This window comes from Podarcis vaucheri, assembly GCF_965113315.1.
Source record: "Podarcis vaucheri genome assembly, chromosome: 9".
NCBI lineage: Eukaryota > Metazoa > Chordata > Lepidosauria > Squamata > Lacertidae > Podarcis > Podarcis vaucheri.
In genome coordinates, this window is record NC_138767.1 from 42,578 (window position 1) to 60,197 (window position 17,620).

Sequence of the window (17,620 nt, forward strand, 5' to 3'; positions counted from 1 at the left end):
ACAGCCTCTTCCAAGTCAGATGCAAGACAGAAACAGAGCTGGGTGTCATCACCATACTGCTGAAACCCTGCCCCAGACCTCCCAGAGACCTTCTCAATGGCTTCATATAGATGTTAAACAGCGCTGGGGTAAAATGGTGCCCTGCAGACCCCAACAGCACAACTGCCAAGGGGCAGCATAATCCCCCAGTGTTATTCTCTGACTGGACTCATAGGTAGGAGCAGAACTGCTGGACCATAGTGCCACCAGCTCATGGAGAAGGCCCAGAGGAGGCCATGGTCAGTGGTGATGAAAGCCACAGAGCAGCAAGGTCTCCATTCTCATCCCTCTCCTGAAGACAGTTCTCTACCAGGTTGACCAAGGCAGATTCTTCCCCAAAGCAGAGCCTGAAGCCAGGCTGGAAGGGGTCAAGAGAACCCATTTCCACCAAGGGTGTCTGCAACTGGACTGCCACCACCTTCTCAACCACCTCACACCCAAAGGGGTATTTGTGGCAGGGTGGTAATTGTCAAGCACCTTGGGGTCCAGGGAGGTTCTCTTTAGGAGCAACCAGCCCCACCCCACACAAATGTTCACAGAGGAGTCTAGTGAGGAGTCCTGCACAACCCGCAGGTTCACCAGGGAGGAGCCCTGGGCACAGCCTGGTCTCTGTGTGGCCAGGAGGCAGCAGTAGCCAGAAGTGCCTTTGACCACTTTGCTCTTATACACAGACTCAGTTATCTGCCCTCTGGGTCCTGCAGTGGTCCAGATGAGATTTCTGCAATGTGCTCCACATGCGTCTGCCCTCGCAGGTGCTCTGGGAATCTCAGGTGCCTTGAAATGCAGCTGCCCAAGTATTTACGTACCACAACCAGTTAGCTGGACCATGTTCCAGGGATCTTCCACAACCCCCCTGCCAACATGTTTCCAGGCTAAACTGAAGGAGCTGCTTCTTGTCTTTCAATGGCCTGTGATGATAATTTCTGGCAAACAACCTTTCACCATATTACCCTGACCAACAGCTTTGTCCGCGCCTGTTAGAAATATAGCAGGTGGGGGGGTGCCTGAGTGAAAGGTCCCTTCAGCTGCAGTTCCCCCCACTCCCCACAGAGCAGAAATGGGCAAGTGGCCTCAGCTGCCCACCTGACATTTATATCCCCTTTGCTTCTGCAGGATCTTCGGGACCTGTACCAGGATGCAGCTGGTGACATCCTGGTGGCCCTCTGGAACCACTTCCCAGTAGAAGTGCTGAGCAAGCTCCTGGACGGCTTCCAAGGGCGGCTGCTCCCATACCGTAGCATCCTCTGTGTTCTGGGGAAACTGGCAAACAAAGGTACAAAAGCCTCATCCTTCCCAGTACTCCCTTTCCACTCTGCCTCTGTGTCTTCAGAACAGAGCTGGTTCTGGTCCAAAGTCCTCTGGTGTGTTTGGGATAGGGGTCACCTTGAGAAAACTAGACCTGCTCAGCCAAATGAGCCAGAGGCAGCAGCCAGCTTCCATCAGCAGGTCCCTGGGAATTCTGCACAGGACCAGCATTGCTGGTCTGTGTCCATCACAGAAAACGGCCACCACCCCTTATTATACTGGGGCAGATGGGGGCAAATACCCAGACAGTGTGTTCTAAGAGAGGCCCTGCACAGCGGACGCTGACTGTCTCTCTCCCCCACGGTCCCTCATTGTTCCCCTTATGCCTCTCCTGCCCCTCCCATGAACAAAGGTTGCCTCACAGATTTGGAGAACTGCTAATGAACTGCCCATGGCTGCTGCTGAAGCCTGCAAATGAGCTCTGGGGAAATGCCTAGCAAATCTCTTCTGGATACACACAGTTTGAGTGCTGATGATAAGCTTGTGTTTATATTGGTGCACAGTCTGACACCGCCATTACCACCATGTCTACTCAGAAATAAGTCCTACTGTATTCAGTGGGGCTTACTCCTAGGAAAGTGGGGTTAGGATTGCAGCCTATAATGGCATGGGCTTCAAATGCAAGGACCTATGATATGCATTTGAAGCTGTCAGGGGTTTAGGAGCAGAGGCAAGGGCAAGGGAGGAAACAGAGAGCGAAGGGGAGGAGGCAGAAGAAAAGATGAGTGATGACGACGACCCGAGATCTCCGAGTCTTTCCAGTGAATCAGAGGATTCACAGAAAGGAGCACCAGTGGCCAGGGCAAGGGGGGAGTCTAGGGGGGCACCCCAGGAAGATAGAGCCAGAGGGGACTCAGAGGAGAGCAGTTGGAAATCGGGACCAGCGTCACCGCCAGAGAGCAGGGAAGAGGAAGGGAGCCAGGGGGCAAGCGCTGGCAGCTCACCACAGGAGGGAGGGCATGAGTCAGGAGTGGCCACACCTCCATCGGGGAGCGAAGAAACGGTTAAGAGGAAAGTGGAAGGTTGGGCGCGCGCGCCAAGTTCAAATGCAGAGGAAGGCGGCGCAGTAAGCAGCCCGGAAAGGGAGCCAGGTCCTAAAGCCCGGCGCAAGGAGGCAGGAGGGTCCGGGTCAGCGTCAGAAGAATCCCGGAAGGAAGAAGCCCCGGGGGGTAGAGGGACCCAGAGGAGGACAGTCAGGCGGAAAAGGTGGAGCAGGGCTAGGATATTAAGTTGGTGCGCACGGGGCGGAGACTCAGACGGAGCTTCGTCGATCTAGCTACTAGACGTAGAGTTGCGCGCAGCAGCGTGAGAATGGAAACTGTAATTCAATAAAGACTTTTACTAAATGATCGCTGGCTAGCGTGATCCTCTGTGAGCTAGGATCTTCAAGCAGCTCTGACAGTAAGCTCCGTCTCCAAATTGTGGGCATCTACAGCCCCGAGGAGGGGAGAGAAACAGGTGCCTACTAGTGAGCTCACGAACAGCAGACGACATGACGGCTGAGCAGCAGATAGAGGAACTCAGAAAAGCAGTGGCACAACTGAATGCCGAGGCTCTCGCATCCAGGAAGAGAGAGGAGGAGGCAGCTGCCGCCTGCAGGGATCTCCAGATCAGGTTAGACGTGCTGACGAAGCAGACACCCCGGCAGGAGGGAATTGGGTTGGCGAGACGAACAGGCGGGCTGGTCTCTCACTTCGATGGGAACCTGCAACAGTATCCCAACTTTAGAGCAGACGTACTGTGCGCACTGCAACTGCTGCATAAAGACTTTAGAGATGAGCAAGAGAGAGTGGGATTCATCATGGCCCATTTGCATGGGGATGCTAAAGCATGGCTACGCAATTTATGGAGGGATAAGGATCCGGCGCTCCAGAATGCAGATGCCTTTATTAAAGCGATGGATGGGTGTTTTTTATCAAGTATTGACGTGGATCTTGCCCGGAAGGAGGTGCATGGGCTAAGACAAGGGAGGGCCAGCGTCAGACAGTATCATGCCCGCTTTTTCGCCTTGGTCAGTGCCCTGGAATGGGACAGAGATTCGGCCCCTGTAAGAGACCTCTTTTGGGAGGGGTTGCACAGCTTGATTAAAGATGAGATCGCGAGGGGGGAGAGACCCCGAACCACCCAGGAGGTCGTTCAGAGGGCACTGGCAGTGGGGGTGAGGCTGGAAGAACGTCCGTGGAGCAGGGACGAAGGGCGTGGAGGGCGCGAATCAGCCAGGGGCCCCTCCTTCCTTCCCAGAGAAGCAGCGCGGGCGCAATCCACGCCTCCGCCAGGAGGAGGAGCCGAACCTATGGAGGTTGGAGGTGCAAGGGCTCAGTCAGCAACCAGAGCCCTAGCACCGGCAGCAGTGAAAGCGAAGCCTCCTAGAGGGAACAGGAAGTGTTACGTCTGTGAGGAGCCAGGGCATATGGCGAAAGAGTGTCCCCAGAGGCTCCACAAGCTCACTGCAGCCTCAGCAATGGTGACTGCAGCAACGCAGCAAGGAGAACCACAGCAGGGAAACGACGATGTCTGGCTGGAGGAAGAGGCACTGGGGCCCAGCCAGACATGTCAGTGAAGCAGTCCCCAGAGATTTTACAGCCCGTGAACCCCCTCCCGCCCAAACCAGTGGTGAGGCTCACCGCATCTCTCCAGCTGCCCAATGGAATCACCATGGACGTGCCAATTACCATCGACTCGGGCAGCAACGCGGACTTTATAGGGCAGGAGTTTGTCGACAAGCACGCTATACAGTTGCTGCCTGCCACGCTGCCCCTGCAGGTTGTCACGGTGGATGGAAGGGAGTTGCTAGGGGGGCAAGTGGTGAAGCAGACGCCGCCAATGGTGATGCGACTTGGGAATCACAGGGAAATCATCAGCTTCAACGTCACTCAGCTATCGGACACGCCCATTGTATTGGGCATGAGTTGGCTGGACAAGCACAGCCCGGCGCTGGCTTGGTACCAGAGGCAGCTGACCTTCGGCTCTTCCTTTTGTGCTGAACACTGCATCATGCCCCAGCAGGAAGGGGAGCAAGAGGAGTCACAGCTGCAGCTAGGCACGCTGCAAGCGATTCCCCACAAGTACGCAGAATTTTTGGAAGTTTTCTGCGAGAAGGAGGCGGACAGGCTACCCCCTCACAGACCATATGACTGCAAAATTGACCTGCTGCCGGGGGCGGCGCTGCCCAAAGGGAAGCTGTATTCCATGTCAGAGGACGAGCTGCAGGAACTCAAAGAGTTCTTAGATCATAATTTGGAGCGCGGTTTCATCCGAGAGTCCAAGGCAGCGGGGGGCAGTCCTGTATTCTTTGTTAAAAAGCGAGACACGCCCCAAAAAAGACTGGTCGTGGACTATCGCATTTTAAACAATGGGACCAAGCCGTCGGACTTCCCCATGCCACGAATCGACGACCTCCTGGCGAAGGTGCGGAAGGGAAAAGTGTTCACCAAGTTAGACCTGCGAGGGGCGTACAACCTCATTCGCATGCGGGAGGGAGATGAGTGGAAGACGGCCATGTTCACGCCACTGGGTACCTACGAATACAGAGTTATGCCTTTTGGATTGCAAAATGGCTCCCACGTTTTTCAAGCTTTCATGCATCACGTGTTGGCGGGACTTCTCTACAAGACGTGCGTCTGTTTCTTAGATGACATCCTGATCTTTTCGGAATCGCAGCAGGAGCATGACAGACACGTCAAGGAAGTGCTGACCAGACTAAAGCAACATAGGCTCTACGCCAAGCTGGAGAAGTGCCAATTTGACGTGACGGAGGTGGATTTTCTGGGCTACAAGTTGTCTGACAAGGGGCTCGCCATGGACAGCGCCAAGGTTCGAGCGGTATTGGATTGGAAGAGTCCACGCAACCGAAAAGAGGTCCAAAGGTTTGTCGGCTTTGCGAACTTCTATCGCAAGTTTATCAAGGGCTTCGCTATGCAGACAGCGGCCATCACAGACACGCTTAGCTCCAAGAAAAAGAAGTTCGTTTGGACAGAGGAGGCGGAGCAGTCCTTTCAGGCACTCAAGCGTCTCTTCGCGTCGGAAGAGCAGCTGCTTCACGTCAACCCCAGCAGGCCGATGAGGGTGGAGACAGACGCCTCGGACAGAGCCGTGGGGGCGGTCCTGCTGCAAAAGGACCAGCAGGGGGTGTGGCGGCCGGGAGCGTTTTACTCCAGGAAGCTCAGCAAGTCCGAGCAGAACTACACCATCTGGGACAGGGAGTTGCTGGCCATTCATGCAGCGTTCAAAGCGTGGAGGCACTTCCTGATCGGCGCCAAGCACACGGTGCAGGTTTGCACGGACCACAAGAATCTGGAGCACTGGCGCACGGCACAGTTCCTAAACCAGAGGCAGATACGTTGGGCTGAGTTTTTTGCGAACTTCGACTTCCGCATAGAGTATGTCCCGGGGGACACTAACATCATGGCGGACGCCCTCTCCCGTAAGCCACAGTATCTGGAGGACGCAACGCCAGCGGCCGCCATGCACATCTTCGCACCAACAGTATGGGCGTGCGCCGCGGCCACCGTGGACCTGGAGGCGGTGCGACGAGCGTTGCAGGATGACTCCTTCGCGCAAGCAAAGATGGCAGAGGTGCAAAGGGGCAAGGCTGCGGCCGACGGTTTCCAGCTACGAGATGGATTGCTCATCCGTAAAGGGGCCATCTACGTGCCGGGAGACGACCTTCGCGCCAAGGTGCTGCAGCAGCTGCACGACGCGCCCACGGCCGGGCACTTTGGCAAGGAGAAGACGGTGGAATTAGTAGCCAGGGATTTCTGGTGGCCTGGAATGAGAGGGGAGGTCGCAGACTACGTGGCGAGGTGTGACACCTGCCAGAGGGCCAAACCAGTGCACAGACCGCCGGCAGGACTGTTGGAACCGCTGCAAACTCCGGTCGAACCTTGGGAAAGGGTGGCTCTGGACTTTGTCACAGATCTGCCCAGCTCGAGGGGCAAGACGGCAGTGCTGGTGGTGGTGGACCTGTTTTCCAAGATGGCACATTTCATTCCGTGTGCGAAGGTGGCCACGGCGGAGCAAACCGCCAAACTGTTCATAGACCACGTGTTCAAGGTTCACGGTCTGCCACGGTCTATTCTGTCCGACCGCGGGCGGCAGTTCATCTCGAATTTCTGGCAGAAGCTGATGGGCTTCCTAAACGTCAAGATCAACCTGGCGTCGGCGAGACACCCGCAGACCAACGGGCAAGCGGAGCGGGTCAATGCCATCATGCAGCAGTACCTGAGATGCTATGCGAATCAACAGCCTGCGACGTGGGTGGATTACCTGCCGCTTGCCGAGTTCGCCTACAACAACACGAAGCACGTGTCCACGGGGGTCACGCCGTTCTTCGCCAACAACGGGAGGCACCCCAGAACCTTCCCGGGACTGGAAAGAATGGGGGAGGGGGAGCCGCAGACAGCAGATGCGTTCGCGTCGGAGCTGCAGGAAGTCCACGATCAGCTGAGGCGCCACCTGGAGCTGGCCAAACACGCATACAAGGTACAAGCGGACAGGCACAGAAGGGTTGGCGAAGAGCTCCACGTGGGAGACTGGGTCTGGTTAGCAGCCCACGCAGTGCCGGCCAGGTCGTTGGCCAAGAAGAAACTAGGGCATAAACAACTGGGACCCTACCAAGTCGAAGAGCAGGTCAACCCGGTAGCTTTCAGACTGGCACTTCCGGAGGGTTCCAGAATGCATCCGGTGTTCCACAGATCGGTGCTCACTCCCTACAAGGCACCGCACAGGTTCCAGGAACCCGGAACGGCGCCGAGTCCGGTCAGAGACAGAACGGGGCACGCGGGAGTGGCACAGAAGGAGCGCATCAATGACGTCACGGAGATTTTGGACTCCAGATGGGGGGAAGAGGGGGTAGAATACTTTCTCGCCAAGGAGGGCACCCTGGCCAGTGCGAACAGCTGGGTGCCGGGCTACGCCTTGGACGAACCTCTACTCAAAGACGAGTTTCATGCCCTCTTCCCACATAGACCTATGCCAGCAGACTTTTTCGACGACTGGCTTTTCACGCCCACGCTTTCGGCCAGCACTTTCCGGGGGTTCGACTCGGACGAGGACCCGACACAAGACGTCCGTTCCCCGGAGGGGTCACCCTCGGGATCTGCATCAGAACCCTCGTATTGGTGGGACGATAGACCAGAGGAGCAGTTCCGCAGAAGGTGGCTGGAAGGCCCAGGACGAGCAACGCCGCCAGGAGGAAGTGAGGGAGAGACGGACATGGACGTTTTCGGGGACGACCCTGGTTTCGAGCACGGCGGCACAGAGATGGAAGCGGAGGTGACCGTCGTCGACGAGAGCAGGGAGGAAGACCCGCGAGACTTCAGATGGAGGCCCGCCACGGGAAGCGAACGATATCCGACGTTCGTCCCTTTGCAACAGCACACCCCAGCTCCAGCACCGGAAGGAGGGGAGGGGGGAATGGGGGGCTTCGAGGGGGGGATGGATGTCAGGGGTTTAGGAGCAGAGGCAAGGGCAAGGGAGGAAACAGAGAGCGAAGGGGAGGAGGCAGAAGAAAAGATGAGTGATGACGACGACCCGAGATCTCCGAGTCTTTCCAGTGAATCAGAGGATTCACAGAAAGGAGCACCAGTGGCCAGGGCAAGGGGGGAGTCTAGGGGGGCACCCCAGGAAGATAGAGCCAGAGGGGACTCAGAGGAGAGCAGTTGGAAATCGGGACCAGCGTCACCGCCAGAGAGCAGGGAAGAGGAAGGGAGCCAGGGGGCAAGCGCTGGCAGCTCACCACAGGAGGGAGGGCATGAGTCAGGAGTGGCCACACCTCCATCGGGGAGCGAAGAAACGGTTAAGAGGAAAGTGGAAGGTTGGGCGCGCGCGCCAAGTTCAAATGCAGAGGAAGGCGGCGCAGTAAGCAGCCCGGAAAGGGAGCCAGGTCCTAAAGCCCGGCGCAAGGAGGCAGGAGGGTCCGGGTCAGCGTCAGAAGAATCCCGGAAGGAAGAAGCCCCGGGGGGTAGAGGGACCCAGAGGAGGACAGTCAGGCGGAAAAGGTGGAGCAGGGCTAGGATATTAAGTTGGTGCGCACGGGGCGGAGACTCAGACGGAGCTTCGTCGATCTAGCTACTAGACGTAGAGTTGCGCGCAGCAGCGTGAGAATGGAAACTGTAATTCAATAAAGACTTTTACTAAATGATCGCTGGCTAGCGTGATCCTCTGTGAGCTAGGATCTTCAAGCAGCTCTGACAGAAGCCCACACCATCAGATTTAGCATTGCATAGGCCAAAAGGACCAATCCTTGCTTGCTCCACAGACTTAGTGTCTGAAGCGCTTTATGATGCTCATGAAACTCAGTGGCCCTGATCCACTGCCTGCCTTTCCTATGCAGCCTTTACAGAGAGTGACGCCTACAAGACTGATGTGTGGGAGCGAAAGCTGGTGGAGGTAAGGTGAGAGCTCTTCTTCCTCAAGGGCGGGGGGGGGGGCATTTATTCAGGTGACCTAAGCAGAGCCAACCAGTCATGAGGCAGGAGGAAACTGGTGCACCTATGTCACAGAGGGGCTGTTCTAACTTGTGGGGTGGGGTGATATTAAAGTACATTAAATTTGCTGGCTAGGTTCAAACAGCCTTTCTCTGCTGATGGCACCACAGTGGGGACCCTCAGGCACCAGTCAGGTTTTTAAAACAAAATCAAGGGATATATTTGGGCGATCTTGAAGGCCACTCCAAAGCATTTGGCATCGCAGTGGAGGGCCTTGGGAAGAGCCAGCTGTTGCCCTTCAGTCTGTTTCTCCCTTTTGTGTCCTGCAGTTTGTGGAGCGGCTCCTGATTGACGTCACGGACAAGGCCTGCTGTGCAGAGCTCAGCCGTGAGTTGATGAGAGTGCAGCAGACCCAGAACGACCAAAGCCCAGAGAAGGTTCGTGGAAGAAGGAATCCCCATGAACTGCTCTGCTTGCAGAGCCTGGGGCTCTGGCCACCCCTGGGGTCAGTGGGGTCCTAGCAATCCAGTCAGCTTTCCAGAAGAGGTTTCTCATGGAGTTTTCATGTGATCCAGTCATGTTTCTTTTGTCCATTAGTTCAGTTCCCTTTAGCTGTAAAATGCTGCCCCTGAACCCCTAACCCAGCCACAAAGGGAAACCTGCAAGCGAGATTTGAGCACAAGAGCCCTCTCCCCTCTCTGCCCTCTCTGCCGTTTCCAGCAACTGGGATTCCGAAGCATTGCTGCCTCCAACTGTAGAGGCAGAGCAGAGCCATCCTGGCCAGGAGCCACCCAAAGCCATACCCTCCTCCATGAATTTGGCCATTCCTCCTTTAAACCCATCTAGGTTGGTGGCCATCCCTGCCTCCTGTGGGAGGGAGTTCCACAGCTTAACTTTGTACTGCAGGAAGAAGGACTTTCTATGTTGCACACCACCCCAGTCTCCAAGCAGTGAGAGATTCCAGAGGTTCCAGGTGCTTCCCCAGCATTCAGTTTCCTGGGAATGAGGGACAGTGGAGAATGATCTGTGGTTTATTTACACACATATACAACCTCAGCCTACGATGGAGGAGCTCAGAGTACAGTGGTACCTTGGTTCTCAAACACCTTGGTACTCAAACACCTTGGAACCCAAACACTGCAAACCTGGAAGTAAGTGTTCCGGTTTGCAAACTTTTTTCGGAAGCCAAACATGCTCCATTTTGAGTGTTACACTTCCGATTTGAGTGCCACACTTCCATTTTGAGTGTTACGCTGAAGTCTGTCTGTTTTTGCTATTTATTTTGTTTTTGTAGCTCTTTTTTGTGTGTGTTCAGTAAATTTTTTATTGCTTTCATTTTATTTATTTATTTTTAAATGATATTTATTCAAGGTTTAGAAATTACAAAAAAGACAACAAAAAATTTAACAGGACATACATTACAATACATAAAAAGAAAAGCATAGAAAAACAATACAACAATACAACAAAAAGGAACAATAACACTAAAACACACATCCGATATTCCATATATTTACCTTTCATTTACTTGTTTCATTGACCTCCTCACACCTCCCTTCTTTGTATTCTAGTTCAATTAATTGTTTCAGCAAATTCTTTCCATCTTTCTCAATTTTTGTTCTATAATTTATCTTAACTGTCTAACCTTAAATTTTTTATTTTGGCCCATTATCAATCAACTTTTACTTAATTCTTTATTACATTACCGCTAAAACCATATAACTTCATTCCAGCATCCTTCTAACATTCATTAATTTTGCAATATTTTTGTAAATATACTTTAAATTTTTTCCAATCTTCTTCCACCGACTCTTCTCCCTGGTCTCGGAGTCTGCCAGTCATTTCCGCCAGTTCCATATAGTCCATCAGCTTCATCTGCCATTCTTCCCTGGTGGGTAGATCTTGTGTCTTCCAGTGCTTTGCAATAAGTATTCTTGCTGCTGTTGTGGCGTACATAAAAAAAATCCTATCTTTCTTTGACACCAATTGGCCGACCATGCCCAGGAGAAAGGCTTCTGGTTTCTTCAGGAAGGTATATTTAAATACCTTTTTCATTTCATTATAGATCATCTCCCAGAATGCCTTAATCTTTGGGCATGTCCACCAAAGGTGAAAGAATGTGCCTTCAGTTTCATTACATTTCCAACATTTCTTATCGGGCAGATGATAGATTTTTGCAAGCTTGACTGGTGTTATGTACCACCTATAGATCATTTTCATTAAATTCTCTTTTAATGCATTACATGCCGTAAACTTCATACCAGTGGTCCATAACTGTTCCCAGTCAGCCATCATAATATTATGTCCAACATCTTGTGCCCATTTAATCATAGCAGATTTCACCGTTTCCTCTTGAGTATTCCATTTCAACAGCAAGTTATACATTCTTGACAAATTCTTAACTTTAGGGTCTAACAATTCTGTTTCCAATTTTGATTTTTCTACCTGGAAGCCTAATTTTTTGTCCAAATTATATGCCTCCATTATTTGATAATAATGGAGCCAATCTTGTACTCTGTTTTTTAATTTTTCAAAGCTCTGCAATTTTAATCTGTCACCCTCTTGTTCCAAAATTTCCCAATACTTCGGCCATTTGGCCTCCATATTGAGGTTTTTTCTGAGCCTTTGCTTCCATTGGTGACAACCATCTTGGGGTTTTATTTTCTAACAAGTCCTTGTATCTTATCCAAACATTAAACAGTGCTTTTCTGACAATATGGTTTTTGAACGCTTTGTGTGCTTTAACCTTGTCATACCACAGATATGCATGCCAACCAAATACATTGTTGAAGCCTTCCAAATCCAACACATCCGTGTTTTCAAGAAGCATCCATTCTCTCAGCCAACAAAATGCAGCTGATTCATAATAAAGTTTAAGGTCTGGCAGGGCAAATCCACCTCTTTCTTTAGCATCTGTTAATATCTTAAATTTTATACGAGGCTTCTTGCCCTGCCAGACAAATCTAGAGATATCTCTCTGCCACTTCTTGAAACAGTCCATTTTGTCCAAAATTTCATTTTTATCACAGCAATTCGGCCTAACAACGATAGCTTCAAATTTGACCATATTTCTAAATCCTTTTTCACTTCAGTCCAACATTTTTCATAGTTATGCTTAAATAAATTCACATTCTTAACAGTCATGTTAACCCCTAAATATTTCACTTTCTTAACCAATGTCAATCCTGTCTCCTTCTGAAACTTATCTCTCTCAATCTCAGTTAGATTTTTCTCTAAAACTTTAGTTTTCATCTTATTCAACTTAAAGCCTGCTACCTGACCAAATTCTTGAATCAGTTCTAATACTCTTTTAGTACTTGATTCTGGCTCCTGTAAAGTCAATACCAAGTCATCAGCAAATGCTTACAATTTGTACTGTTTGTCTCCCACTTGTATACCTTTTACCAATTGGTCCCTTCTAATCATATTTAACAAAACCTCCAGGACTGATATAAAAAGCAATGGAGAGATTGGGCAACCTTGTCGTGTTCCTTTCTCAATCTTAAATTCTTCCATCACTACATTATTCACAATTAATTTGGCCTTTTGTTCTGAGTAAATTGCACCTATACCATTTCCAAAACCTTGACCAACCCCCATCCCCAATAAATTCTTCTTCATAAAACTCCAGGAAATGTTGTCAAAGGCTTTCAAAACTGCTTTAGTATTAATCTTCACTTGTAATTTTTCTAAGATATTAATTATATTCCTCGTATTGTCAGACAAGTGTCTGCCCGGAAGAAAGCCCGCCTGATCTTTATGGATTTCTTCTGCTAACAACTTTTTAAATCTTTTAGCCAAAATGTCTGCAAAGATTTTATAATCCACATTAAGCAGTGATATGGGGCGGTAGTTCTTGAGCTGCGTCTTTTCAGTCTCTATTTTCGGTATAAGTGTAATGTACGCTTCCTTCCACGACTCTGGTGCCCTTTTCCCTTCCAATATTTCATTACAGACTTCCTTTAAAGGTTGTATTAACCATTCTTTCAAAGATCTGTAATATCTAGAAGTCAGTCCATCCGGTCCTGGAGATTTACCTAATTGCATGTTCTGAATGGCCCCTTCTACTTCCTGTTCCGTTATTTTATAATTCAGCATTAATTTGTTTTCTTGGGAAATTTTTTGTAGTCCATTCATTTTCAAAAATTTATCAATATCCATTTCTTTCTGCTTCTCCTGTGTATATAATTGTTTAAAATACCTCTGGAAGCACTTTTAATTTCCACTGGATTCTGTATATTCTTTCTTTCCACTTCCAAATTCGTAATGGTATTAAGTTTTTGTCTTTTTTTCATTTGCCAAGCCAACAATTTCCCGCACTTATTTGCCGATTCAAATGTCTTTTGTCTCATCTGTTTGATCTTCCATTCTATTTCCTGATTCGTCATTTTCATGTATTGTACTTGATATAACTTTATCTCTTTCAAAATCTCCTGGGACTTTGGTTTCACCCTCAATTTCTTCTCTCCTTCCTTTATTTTTTTCCAGGATTTTGTCTTTTTTCTCATTTTGCATTCTCTTCTTAATTGCATTCTGTTGTATCAAAAATCCTCTCATGACAGCTTTACTTGCATCCCAGATTACTCTTTTTTCCACAGTAGTGTTCATATTTATCTCAAAATAGTCTCACAAAGTTTTTTGTGCCTTCTTAGTAAATTCTTCATTCCTAAACAAAGTATCATTCATCCTCCATCTAAAGGAACCGATTGGCATCAATTTCATTTCCATCTTCACGGCATTTCATTTCCCTGCTTCACGGTTGGAGCAGGTCTTAGGGTAGATTTCAACTTTGCTAGTCTTCGGAAACAGTCCTCTAGTTACCCAAATTTGGTCAATTCTTGTCCATGTCATTTTAGCCTCGGAGAAGAAAGTTCCCTCTCTTCCCAGATGGTTCTTCGTTCTCCAAATATCAACTAAGTCCATATTTTCAGACATATCAAAGAAAGTTTTTGGTAGTCTTCCATCCTTGGTAACTATCTGTCTTTGTGCCTTATCCATATTTGTAGACACTACGCCATTCATGTCTCCCATCAAAATCATATTGTAATCCATATAGTCCATCAGGGTCTCATGTAACTTTTTAAAGAATTCCGATTTTCCTTCATTTGGTGCGTAAATACCTATTATTAAGAATTTTTCTCCTTGCGTTTGAATTTCAATTGCTACAAATCTTCCTTGATCATCTTTAAATATAAATTTTGGTGATAGACTCTCCTTTGCGTAGAGGACCACTCCTCTTTTTTTAACTTTATCCAAAGAGATAAATTCTTGGCCTAATCTTTTGTTATTCAATAACTTCCTGTGTAACCTTGTCACATTTGTTTCTTGTAAACAAATCAAGTCCAAATGCTATTTTTTCAATAAATGAAATACTCTCCGCCTTTTTTCCGGGCTGTTCAGTCCATTAACATTCCAACTCAAGACCTGCAGCGCCATCATGTGGTTACTTTGATGTCCCCCCAACTGCACCCAATGCTTGCTCCTCTTCTGTTGGTAGTGATGGTGGCACGTTCACTGGGGGGTCCAATCCAAAGGATAATGTCGATATGTCCAACGTTCCCCTGTTTGATGATCTTCTCTCCAATGCTCTTTGCTCTGATCCTCTATCTGGTGATCTTCTGTCCAATGCTGTTTGCTCTTTTCCAATTCCCTTCTGTAGGTCTTCTTCGTACTTAAACAGAAACTTTATTTTATCTTCTACTGATCTTATTTTTATTTTCCTTCCTTTGAAACTGAAGGATAGGCCTTGAGGGAATTCCCACCTGAAGATAATTTTGTTCCTTCTCAACAGAGCAACCAGATCTCCAAAATTGGACCTAAGGTCCAGAAGATGTTTTGGGATATCTTTAAATATTTCCACTCTTGACTGATGTATTACCAAAGTCTTCTCGTAATGCCAGCCCAAAATTTTATCCCTCTCTTCTTTAGATCGGAGGGTAATCAAACAGTCTCTTATTCTATTCTTCTCCTTCTTCCCTCCTCTTCCAAGTCTGAAGGCCCTCACAATTCTGAACTCCTCTTTTCCCAAATCCAGGTCCCAATGGTCTGCAAATTCCTCCATGAGATAGTCTATCAAAGAGTCTTTTTCCAGTTCAGGTACCGCTCTAATCCTCAAGTTTGTCTGTTTCTCCTTGAGCTCAATCATAGAAAGCGCCAACTTATGGTCCTCAAATTGCTTCTGCAGGTCTGGAACTCTCTCTGTTTCCAGTTGAGTTACCTTCGCTTCCACAGCAACAACCTTTTCCTTAACTTCCTCTGCGATCTGTCGAGTTGAATTAGACTCCTGAATCAATTTCTCAATAGCTTCTGTATTAGAATTAACTTTTTGTCTCAAACTATTTATACTTTGTGTATTTTGATCCAATTTTTAATTCATTTGTTCCAATGATTCATTTATTTTGCTCAGAGCAAGTGCCAGAGCCTCTTCTGAAATCATTCCTTTTGGTTTTGAGTGTGTTAATACAGCTACAGATGAGGCAGGAGGGCCAGATGTAGAGGCTCTTTGCCAGGACTTCCCAGACCTTGTTGTTTTTTCTTGGATTGGCGAGTCTATTTTTTCTTTTCCATCTGCCATAACACTTAAGCCCTTCAAGGTCAATTCCACAGTCCCACAGTCTTATCTTTAGAGTTGGAAAATTCCACTCCTTGTAGCAATTTCAAAGTCCTCCTCTAGAGGGAAATAGTTACTATTTATATTATGTTAGTCCAAAGTGTCGCCTTTTTCCCCTTTTTTAAAAAAATCACAATTGCACCAGTATATTTAGTATCAAATCTCAGCTAGTATTACTCAGTTTCTTTAACTCCTTTTAGTCCATTTTTTTAAAAAAAAAATTATTAATATTTTCAGAGTTACAGAGGGGAAAAACAACAACACTGCAATACATAGAAAAGAAGAAAAGCAAAACATAAAAACCAATACAACAATACAGCAAAAAGATAAAAAAGGGGGGGGGAAAGACACAAATCCCATATTACATATCTTTAACTTCCATTTGCTTGTTTCATTGACCTCCTCACACCTCCCTTTTTGTGTTCTAGTTTAATTAGTTATTTCAGCAAATTCTTTCCAGCTTTCTCAATTTTTATTAAATAATTTATCTTAACAATTTAACCTATTAATTAACTCAACAAATCCTTTCCATATTTTCCCCATAATTCTGTTATTCAAATTACCTTAATTTATTTAACCTTATCTTACCGTAAAATACCTTAGAGCTTGAAACTTAATACTCAATTATACATAACTCCTGATATCATTTCTACTAGAGCCATATAGTTTCATTCCAACATTTTCCCTAATATTCATTAATTTTAGGCTAATTCCCTAAATAAATTTTTTTCTTTATAAATTTTCTTCCAATTCTCATCCAATGTCTCTTCTTCCTGGTCTCGGGTCATGTCAGTCCTTACTGTCCATTCCATCTAGTCCATCAACCTGGTAGTCTTATGTCCGAGGCCCTTAAGTCTCTTCCATGTCCCTTCTGCAGATCTTCTTCTTGTTGTTTATACCTGCACTTTTCCTTGTCTTTTGTTGGTCTCTTTCTTAATTTCTTTCCTTTCTCATTGAGGAGTAGGTCTCTGGGAGGTTCCAACCCAAAATTATCTCCGTCTCCCTTCATCAGACCAGCCCATTCCCCACAATCCCACTCCTCACAGTCATCAATGTAATCCAAAAAATATTTAAAAGCATATTTCAAAGTCTCTCCAAAATTAAGAACCTCCTCAGCTCCAGACTCCCCCTGGCCCACTCCAACTTCAATCTTCAAAAACAGTGGCTTATGCTCCTGCAGGGCCTCGGATCTCTCCATTTGTATTATTTGAGGTGCAACCGCAACCTCCTCCATTATCTTCTGCACTTGCCCAATCAATACAGGTTCCTGATTTGGTCCCTGAATGGTTTCTGTATCAATATTCCCTGTTTGTCCACAGTTATTGACCACAACAGTCATCAAATCCATTTTCTCATTCATCAAATCCACCTTCTCATACATCTGTTCCAACAAAGCACTTGTCTTGCATAAAGCAAGCACCAAACCTTCCTCCCAGCTCATATTTAGTCAAGGTCAAAAGGACTGGTCCCACGATCTTAATCTCACAGCTGTAGTGTCCTCAAGTAGACTGCAGCAACAATTTAGCAAGCTCCCTCTAGAGGAGACAATTTCTATTTGTATCCATCTTTTTAAAGCAAGTCCAACAAGGGAAAATTACTTTCATTTTTCAGATATTTTGTTTCTTTAAAATGCAAAAGGCAACATTGGAATCAGTTTATTTCTCTTCTTTAGCTATCTGTCAAAGTATTCCATTCACAGTCAATAAACCTCTCCAACAATTTCTGTCTCTGACACCCCATTCCCAGGTTAGAGATGGTGGAAACTTATCTTTCTTCACTCCCTCTCCTGCAGGCGTTAAACAAAGTCCCCCCCCCCTTTTCTCCTGCTTCCAAGGGGGTTTCAGTAGTTATAAATGAAGGAAATTTTGACTTTTTTAACGACTTTCCAGGCTTTAGCTTACAAGGTTTTTGCTTCAGTCTATGTACAAAAAGCGGAAGGCGGACTTCCTGTTTGGACCTTCCCGCTTCGGTGCCAAATTAAGATATTTCTTGATCCAATTTTCCGTTTCTACTCATGGGTACTTGTTTTAAATCCAATTGTCCACAGGAAAAAGTCAGCGCTCTCCGGCAATGGCTATGCGGCTTCACTCAGTGAAACTGCAATCAGTTCGCAGCACCGCGCCGCTCACCCCACTTCACTCCGGAACCCCGAAATGGGGTTCCCCGTGAGTAGGGGGCGCCCCTGGTGCCCTGCCGAACCCCACGTTCCCAGGCTTCCTCCGCCTGGGATTTCTAGCGG

At 47.8% G+C, this 17,620-nt stretch overlaps 1 protein-coding gene across 1 annotated transcript in view; it reads left to right on the forward strand.

Moving 5' to 3' along the window:
* Positions 1-17,620, forward strand: part of LOC309540131 (maestro heat-like repeat family member 5) — a 66,443-nt gene that overhangs the window by 8,525 nt on the left and 40,298 nt on the right. Inside the window, exons 5-7 of the mRNA XM_082236820.1 lie at positions 1,153-1,312; positions 8,678-8,733; positions 9,101-9,208. Of these exons, the coding sequence (XP_082092946.1) occupies positions 1,153-1,312; positions 8,678-8,733; positions 9,101-9,208 (324 nt within the window). The remainder of the gene's footprint in view (positions 1-1,152; positions 1,313-8,677; positions 8,734-9,100; positions 9,209-17,620) is intronic.